This window comes from Ixodes scapularis, unplaced genomic scaffold (assembly GCF_016920785.2).
Source record: "Ixodes scapularis isolate PalLabHiFi unplaced genomic scaffold, ASM1692078v2 PGA_scaffold3__209_contigs__length_174095766, whole genome shotgun sequence".
Lineage (NCBI taxonomy): Eukaryota > Metazoa > Arthropoda > Arachnida > Ixodida > Ixodidae > Ixodes > Ixodes scapularis.
In genome coordinates this window covers 151,914,228-151,923,398 of record NW_024609868.1, presented here as the reverse complement: position 1 = coordinate 151,923,398, position 9,171 = coordinate 151,914,228, and the positions used below count along the sequence as shown (strand labels likewise).

General features: G+C 47.8%; 1 protein-coding gene, 1 long non-coding RNA gene and 1 pseudogene across 2 annotated transcripts; 2 read left to right on the top strand and 1 right to left on the bottom strand.

The window, feature by feature from the left end:
* The first annotated feature begins 623 nt into the window (after nucleotides 1–623).
* On the top strand, nucleotides 624–1,562 carry LOC120847645. The gene is made up of 3 exons (XR_005717411.1): nucleotides 624–762; nucleotides 1,254–1,293; nucleotides 1,491–1,562. It is a non-coding gene; the product is annotated as an uncharacterized LOC120847645 (long non-coding RNA).
* A 1,352-nt stretch (nucleotides 1,563–2,914) lies between these two features.
* On the bottom strand, nucleotides 2,915–5,325 carry LOC115332553 (putative nuclease HARBI1). Its single transcript, XM_029994962.4, has 3 exons — nucleotides 5,219–5,325; nucleotides 5,037–5,150; nucleotides 2,915–3,835 (listed from the first exon to the last, which is right to left on the bottom strand). The coding sequence occupies exons 1-3, from the start codon at nucleotides 5,323–5,325 to the stop codon at nucleotides 2,917–2,919; spliced, it is 1,140 nt and encodes a 379-aa protein (XP_029850822.4). The 3' UTR covers nucleotides 2,915–2,916.
* Nucleotides 5,326–6,572: 1,247 nt separating this feature from the next.
* On the top strand, nucleotides 6,573–7,706 carry LOC120847651 (annotated as a pseudogene).
* The last annotated feature ends 1,465 nt before the right edge of the window (nucleotides 7,707–9,171 follow it).

The following is a 9,171-nucleotide window of genomic DNA, read 5'->3' as shown; positions in this document are numbered from 1 at the left end:
CCCTTTCAACTGCGCGCTCAAAACTCGTGAAAAGAGGCATAGCGCGGTCATGCCTTAAGAGCTCTATCGCAAAGTCGTGCTCGCATTCCATACAAAAGAGTTTCGACGGGCAAATTGCAAGACTAAAGTTGGACAAACTGGGCGATGTTTGAATGACCGCCTTCGAGAACACTCCAACAACATCGTAAAGGGCTGTTTATACTCCAACGTAACGTCGACGGGCGCGCGCGCCCAACCGCGTTGCCTGACGTTGCTACGAAAGGACAGTTTATACTCTGACGACAGGTGGAACGCCTCGCAACGTAACGCGCCCCGGCGCGCGCCAGCGAAGCTCACGTCGAGGCGGGCTGTTTATACTCCAACGTAACGTCGACGGGCGGGCGCTCCCGAGCGCGTTGCGTGACGTAGCTGCGAAAGGAGAGTTTATACTCCGAACAAAGTGGACCGCCTCGCAACGTAACGCGCCTCGGCGCGCGCCGGCGAAGCTCACGTCGAGGTAGGCGCTGCTCGAATCTCGGCGTCGGCCGACGACGGTCGTCACCCAGAATTCCTCGCGCGAGCGTCAGTTGGAAAGAAAAATGGCGAACGGAGGTGCCGTGGAGTGCGAACCGAGCCATCTGACGACGGACGAGGTTGAGCGGCTCATTGAAGCGGTGAGAGAGCGCGAGTGTCTTTATGACGTCGGTTCTCTAGAGTACAGGGATTCCAAGCGAAAAAAGAATGCCTGGGAGTCCGTGCGCATTGCCTGCGGCATGAAGTCCGGTAAGTTGACTAGGGTGATTTCATGTGCGCTTTGCTTGGCGTGACGACATCTGGCCATTTTGTTTCGAACGCTTTTTGTGTGTGTGTGTGTGTGTGTGTGTGTGTGTGTGTGTGTGTGTGTGTGTGTGTGTGTGTGTGTGTGTGTGTGTGTGTGTGTGTGTGTGTGTGTGTGTGTGTGTGTTGAAGCGCGTAAAAGAGCGTGTCCCTGCACGCGCGCGTGGCGCTGACTGTGCTACGGCCACGGTGTAGCTACGGCGACATTTTGCTTCCTGCGATTTCTTTGTATTTTCCCTGTGAGCGCGTGCTGTCGCCATCGGGTACTACAAACGATGGCATCATCCAAACAGAAAGACATTGAGGCGCTCTAGTTATTTAGGACTTCAAACAGAAAAGCAGTGCAAGCGGCTTAACTGACATGGCAACTTGTTCAGCATTTTATTTTTGTATCACGTCTGCATTTGGGAGAACTGAATTCGACATATTTATTTCAGGTGAGGACGCACAAAAAGCGTGGAAGCGTGTACGCGACAGGTATGTTCGGGATGTCCGCGCCATTGAAGCTGCCACAAGGAGTGGTAGTGGCTTCGTCCGGAAAAAACAATGGGCCTTCCTGGAAATGATGTCGTTTTACGAGAAACATATCCGACCCAGGAAGTATGTAAACAAAACATGAGTCCTCATTTGCTCTCTAACTAAAGTTCTCTCCCATATGTTAATCCCACTTGCAGGGCAACCACCAACGTAAAGGCACCACCTGTGGGCGACACAGCACAGTGTCTATTAATGGAAATGGTGGAATCTTCTCCTGGCGACTCGACTATTCCCACTGACTTCGAGCCTGCCCAAGAAGAGCTGCAGTGCAGCCCCGAGTCTCCTGTCCCAGCCACGCCGTCCACCTGGGTTGTATCAACATCAAGTACCTCGAGGAGGTCATCAGGCCAGTCACAAAGGTGCCCAGGACCCCCCATTCTGCACGCAGAAGGGAGGCTGACACAATGGAGAGAGAACTTTTAAATCATTTAAGGACTAAAATGACACAGAACGAGGCGTTTGCCTACTCTGTAGCACAATCTCTAGATCGTTGGGACAAGGTCACCAGTGCCCAATTCAGGGCTTGTGTAATGCAGATTGTGTATGAGTATGAATGTAAATTTTAGCAGAAATAAAACGCCCCCGACCTTTGTGCATCTGAAGGCACACGTGTCCACTCATGTTTTGATAATATACGGATTCTGTTAACATGAACTACATTTTCGAAGAGCAATCTCTGCTTATGCAATTCTACTACATCGCTAGAAAAAAAAAAACATAATCTGTGAAGCAGTCTATGTTAATCTGAATATTATTAACTCTCTAGTTCAATACTTCAGAATTTGTTCTCGGAGGCAAGCTCCAGGGATGCCTATCGCATAAAATAGCTTGAAAGAACACCTACAGACATTTTTCAAATTTACCCCAAGCGTCAAGGTAGTGGCTTGGAATGTAGGTACACACGAGTGTGGACGATACCTTGCGCAGCGAGTGTACCTGCAAACCCGGCATGATCTTTGGTGCGTGTGTAAATTAGCAAAATGTTTAGTGCACATAATAGCATCATCTGCTACTCAGACACACAGCCTGCGCTAATACCGTTAACCAAACATGCTTTCTACCCATTACATTCGCTTCGTGGGTGGCACGCATTGCTCGAAACCTGTTTATATTTCCGAGAGAAATGCAAGTAGAAAAGCAGGCTTATCGAAAGTACATCTAGAATGTTATTTTACTCCTTTGTGGTGTAAATGAAAAGATTAAACCCGACTTTTGTAATTAATACGCAAGCTATCCTATTTTCCAAGTGAGCCACTACTACATTCCTGCGGGTTCACTTAATGAGAAACCAATCATTTGGTATGCGTGCCTGTATCTCAGTGGCAAGCGAAAAACATGAATGGCCAATATTCCCCGCTTGTGCCAATTACCTCGCTCTCCCCTGTAGAACAAAATTCACCAAGGTAGGCAGGTAAGCTCTTTGAAGGTGAAAACAACGAGGGATTGCGAAATATATTTTGCCGGTCAACCTTGTTAAGCAAGCAGAGCAGAGAAAATATATACAATTTATTTGCAAGGAAAGAAAAAAATTGAACAGCATTGATAACAACCTTGTGTCGTCGTCTACTCCCTCGTCACTATGTCGTGTTGCCACGGGATGGCTCCCCTAGGGGAGATGAAGTGGTCTGCCAGCTGGTCCCTGATGCTGATTGCTGCTGGGCTGCTGTTGCCACCTAGGCTCCTGTTTACACCAACATTCAAAATGTCAGCTCGCCACTGACCATCCACACGGGCGCCCCTCCTTTCACTGTCAGTATATCCAGGAGGGCGGTAGGCTTCATCCCGTGTCAGGAAGTTGTGGAGGCAGACTCCCGCTTTTATCATATTTTCACAGTGCTCAACAGTGCCATGCATGGGAGCCAGAAACGCCCGCCAGCGAGACACAAGTATTCCGAGGGCGTTTTCTACTGTACGCCTGCCCCGGGAGAGCCTGTAGTTGAAGACCTTTTTTCGGTAGTCCAAGCCTCTTCCGGGGAAAGGGCGCATGAGGTACGTTTTCAACGGGAAGGCTTCATCCCCCAGGAGGCACAGAGGTGGTGCAGGCTCTGCGATTACAGGGATCTGGAGGGTGTTGGCAGCTAACGCCTTTCCGAGGTTAGACTCTCTCAACACACCGCCATCGGACTGGTGTCCGGCAGCCCCAATGTCCACCAGTCGAAACCTGTAGTGGGCGTCAACAACAGCGAGCAGCACCATCGAGTAGAATTTCTTGTGGTTGTGAAATATTGAGCCAGAGTTTGGTGGGCACCTGATCGCAAAGTGCTTGCCATCTATTGATCCAATGGCGTTAGGAAAGTTCCACTTGACGCAGAACTCCCTCCGGATCTCTTCCCACTGTTGTGATGTGGGTGGCTGCAGCACTAACTGGGAGAGGCAGTCCCAGATGGCTGGCAGCGTTTCCTGGAGGATCCCCGATAATGTTGCTTTATGCATCCGGTAACTTATGGACACATGGCCCAGAGATCCTGGTGATGCAAGGAACCTAGAAATGTGAAAAACAAAATTGTGAGACTTAGTACCTAACTCAGAGCAACTGTTTAGTCAGTCATTTGCACTGTTTGTGACTAAGAACGACCTACGAGAGTGCTCCGTCAGACTTATATTGCTATACACGCAATATGTAAATATGTACTAAATGTGTTTGACTGACGCTCTACGGTGTTTTGAAATAGTTTCTACTCTAAAACTGCCCGCAAAAATCAAGGGATTGGCGCATGAAGTGGAAATTGATCTCGAATATGAGTTTTACTGTGCTGATTTGCTCATTAAAAATTTCAGTCTCAATTTAAAGTGCAAAAAAAAATGAATGACGATGTTGTCAAATGGGTCAGCCTTTCTATTTAGTAAAATATGTGTTTGATGTAGTAAGTGTTACAATGATACGTTGATCCGCTTATTTATGAGTGTCTCAAAATAAAGTTTCAAGGTAGTACTAATGGCCCGTCAAACATCAGCAACTGAACCTATCAAGTTGAAACTTACCTCGAATACATACCTCACCAGTCCCCTTTACATATTACAAATTCAAGTCTCTATTTAAAGTACGAAAAACTTAAAAAGAAAACTTTCCCATTTTAGGCTTTTTTTTCGTTCTAGGAGTTCAGACTTAAGATTTGAATGCGTGCTGTACATCCAACTAGTAAAGGAAGCATTTGAGGTAAGTTTCTACTTGAAACGTCGCGTCCCTGATTTTTGCTGGCGATTTAAGAGCCCAAACTTTATTTTGAAACGCACTGTCAAGATTGGGCCTCTCAATTAAAATATCGGAGTAGATGAGAGCGCATAAGTTCCCGGTTTGAGGTATTTTAATACGAGTTGGGCGTGTGTACGGCGGTAGTACACCGCCTAGAAGCATAACCTAATCAGTCAAGCATCCGCGAAAATGAAGTGTATATCAAATATGTAGTACATAAAGTGCCTCAATGTACTTCTGTTTTGGGGGATGCCACCGTTTGTGGTGCCCGATGCCGACAGCACGCGCTCACAGGGAAAATACAAAGAAATCGCAAGAAACAAAATGTTGCCTTGTCACGCCAGTCTTGTCACGTTGTCACGCCAGCAGCGCGTGCAGGGACACGCTCTTTCACGCTTTCAGAACAAACAAAAAAAAGCGTTCGAAACAAAATAGTAAAATGTCATCACCCCAAGCAAAGTGCACATGAAGGCACCCTAGTAGTACATACCTCAGTGTGATGGCCAGCCGCTCAGCGGGTGAGATGGGAGAGCGATGTGTGGGCGAGTGTACAAGACGGTCGTGGACGAGTCCGAGCAGCTCGTCGAATGAAGCCTTCGTCATCCTGCAGAAAAGGAAACGACAGAATTGATTCACTATGATAAGCGACATGAGTATCGACCGTCGCCTTACCTGAAATATTGGAAGTGGTATTCTGGGTCGGACTCGCGCAGCTCCTGTACAAGATGGTAAAATTCTCCAAACACTGTGCGCTTATCAAATATGTCTCGTACGTACATCGTGTGTGTTCTCTGGCGCCGTATTCGGCGCCATAAAAGCACCGCTGCAATTTTTTTCTTTTTTTGCTGATCTAAATACATCGCGAATCGGCTCTCCATGGTTCCTCCCGTCTGAACAAGTCAGGACAGAATGCAAACGGAAACGGAAATAAACCATCAGCTTATGTCGCGATTGGCATGGCGGCGCGCAGGCGCAACGCGAAGTGCGCGTCGGAGCGCGCTGGACCGCGATGGAGTATAAATGCCGTTGACCGCAACCCTTTCAGCGCAGCGCGTCGTGTCGTTGTTGACGACGAACGCCGGCGCACGTCACGTTCGTCGACGTCGGAGTATAAACAGCCCTTAAACGCTAACTCTGGCCACTTGGGAATACACTGTCGGGATTGTGGATGTGTCGCGCACCTCAACAACAGCACCGTGTTGGGCAAAAGTGCAAACCAATTAACAAGAGAAATCATCGAAGCCGACAATATCATACGACTAGAGGACAAATGTGTTAGTACGCCGTCGATAACATTATCACGAAAAGAGATTAATTATTTAGCCGCGAATTAGCTTAAACGTTAGGCAGGATTTTTTACTCTTACGTCGTCTTTTTCTATTTGCAAATCGTCAAAAATCTGAAGAACTAGAAGCCGAAGTAAACCACGAAATACAAAGTTGTTAGTGAGCGCTGTGTGAAAGGAGTGTTCTTTGGGTGTGTGAATGCTTGAATGACAGCTTTTGAGTGCGCTAAACGTCGACAAACATGAGCAACCAACTCGCCCAATCTCAAGTTCTCACAGGGATTGTTCTGTCACGTGACCAGCTCCATGGGGACAAGTAAGTACCTAGCGACCCTGCCTAATGGCGGAGAAATCCGTATCGCTTCAAGCACAAACGCCTAATTCGCTCGCGGAAACTGACTGCAGGGACTTTCAACTGGAGTTCAATTGACCGCCCCCGTATACTGTAGGAGCGGCAGATAAAGTTACGGCCAGAAAGGGTGAAAATGAGCCAAAATAAAGGAAAAACCACTCGAGATGAAAGCGGTGGCAGAATATTTATATACCTCCGCCAGCGCGGGCGTCTCGCGCCTTCTACTGTGGTCGGAGAAAGAAGAAGACGCCGTAGCGAAAGGCTGCGTTTTCATGTTCTCCGTCCAAGAAAACAAACCGGCCTCTGGCCGAGGAATCCAGTCTACAGATTCAGATGCTACCATTACTGCAATGGACAACTACCGTGTTCTGATGCCATGTCTTCCTACAGGCAACCTCGTTCTAAATTCTGTCTTCCTTCATGGGGATCTCGCTGCCAGACCATACCGAGCTCGGGACTTCAGAGATGCCCTCAAGGGCATCATTGATCTAAAGAATATAATCGCCATGGGACAATACCAAATGTCTCATGTGTGGATGGTCCAGTGTGCGACTTCGCTTGCAAAAGCAAAGCTCGTCGCCTGTGAAGACCTGAAGGTGAAAGGACGGAAATGTCTCGTTGTTGATCCAGAGACAAAGGAGGTGAAAATCAGACTGCTTTGGTTACCACCATATATGAAAAACCGAAGAATCTTTGAAGCGATGGAACCCTACGGCACAGTACGCTCCGTAGTGCCAGAAAAGTGGAGATGTGAAGGAATGGAGGACATGGAAACCCTCAACCGTGAAGTACAACTGACCCTTCGAGACGACACTAACGTGAACAAGATTCCACACCTGATGACCATCTTCGGGTGCCAGAGCTTGCTTCTTATCTCAGGTCGGCCTCCTTCGTGCTTACGATGCCATCGAGTGGGCCACATCCACCGCCATTGCCGAACTCCCTGGTGTGCGAAATGCCGACGGTAGGGGCATAAACCGGAGGACTGCGTCATGACCTACGCTGACAGGCTGAGGTTGGGGACAACTGAAGTATCAACAACAGAGAATCTCATGGATGTAAGCGAAGTTGTTGACCGTAATGGCGACGTCTCTGCAATGGCAGCAGCCCTGGACGGTGGGTCTCAATCGGCCTTCAGAAAACCGGTTGTGCCAGAGAACCTCACGTCGGCCACTACCTCTAGCGAAGACCCAATAATCACCGTTTAGCCTGCAACCGAAGACAGCACCCCGACAAACCCCGCGACTCCAACAAATAGGGACGCCTTCACGAACGAAAAACAGTGCGAAACAACCACCGAGGCTAACCTGGAAGACACCGAAACGGAGGAAAACAATGAGGTACAGGACCCAATTCTTGAACTAGAACCGCTTACCAACGTGGGATTAAATGACGGCCTTATAACTAGAGCAAAGCACTATGAAAAGAGACTGGGTGCTGTTCGACATAAGCCGTATTCAAAGACGCTCCCTGGCGCCAAGCTTGTTGAAGACAAGCAAACGGGCGATAACGCCCGACCATAAATGATCGCATGTCCAGCACCCTCCAACTTCGCGTGTCCACCTTAAATGTGAGAGGTCTCAGTTCTAAACGGAAGCATTGTCAACTTCTACAACTAATAGTCCAGCAGAAGATCGATATATTAGCTGTGCAGGACACGAAACTGTGCAGCCAGGAACAAACCGAGATCGCATTGGAGCCCTTCCTGAAAGATTTCGAAGTGTGTGTCAGTCATGCATCTGGCACATCGGCTGGATGTTTTTTGTTTCTAAAGAAGGGGTTGGGTTTAACTGCTGCTTCTCTCACTATCGACCAGGAAGGGCGCTTTATATCTTGCGATCTAGACCATGTAAACATTCAATTGCGCATTATTTGCGTGTACGCTTCAAATGATGTGACAGCGCGCAAATTTTTTTTTTCTTTTCTAGCGCCATACATTGACGCAGATAGAAAACTGTTGCTATTGGGAGACTTCAACTGTGTGCTACATCTAAACGATCGCTCCCAACTAACGACTAGATTCGACCCTAGTGCAGCTGTACTCCAATCTCTTGTGAGTGATAACAACTTAGTAGACATCAGAAAACAAAAACGAGGCAGAGTGCACTATACACATTTCCAACGCTCCTCTCACGCTCGACTCGACCGGATATATGTCACTGGAGACCTTTATGACAATATTTCTGATTACTCAGTGAAACCTATATTTTTCTCAGACCACTGCCTTGTATCTGCAACTTTTGGGACAAAGAAACGACCCCCACTAAGAGGTGAATGGGGCCCGTGGAAATTAAACACGTCACTCTTAAACGACAAAATATTCACCGATGGTATACCCGCTATCCTTTCCCGTGTCAAACAGAACGCTTCCCTACACGTGCTTTGTAAATGGGACATGTTCAAGCAGGAAGTTAAAAATTGGGCAATTGAATGCTCAAGCTCCATTACGTTTATGAAAAAGCTAGAGCTACGAAACCTGCTCGCGATGCTATCAGAGCTTTATGAGCTTGAAAGCCTCAATCCCGGCGAATATACTGAGGAGATTAACATGGCAAAGACACAGCTACAAAGATACGCTACCGAGAAATATCGAGGCGCGGTGATCCGATCGCGCTCGCAGAAATATTTGCTCGGAGAGACGCCTGGACGCCGGTCCTTTGATGATGAAAGGAGATATGCTCTAAGCAAAGAAATACTCGAAATAGACCACAAAGGCAGCGCCCGCACTGAAACGCAAAGCATTATAGAAGCTTTCCAAGAGCATTACACTTATCTTTTCGGAAAGTGTATTGAGACCAAAGAGAGCGAAGACATACACAAACTTATAGAATGCGTGCCATCTTTAACAGGCAAAGAGAAGGAGAGTGTTGAAGGCTCTCTGACCTTGCAAGAAACACAAGCTGCGATACAAGCTCTACCGTCAGATAAGACTCCAGGCCCGGACGGCCTGGGCGCTGAGCTCTATAAGAAATTCTCATGCCTGCTGAG

Bases quoted from the DNA above. Each gene is read 5' to 3' on its own strand.
- LOC115332553 (XM_029994962.4), bottom strand. From the start codon at position 5,325: ATGTACGTACGAGACATATTTGATAAGCGCACAGTGTTTGGAGAATTT. The intron at 5,151-5,218 runs GTAAGGCGACGG...CCTTTTCTGCAG, and splicing joins TACCACTTCCAATATTTCAG to GATGACGAAGGCTTCATTCG. The intron at 3,836-5,036 runs GTATGTACTACT...TCACATTTCTAG, and splicing joins CGGCTGGCCATCACACTGAG to GTTCCTTGCATCACCAGGAT.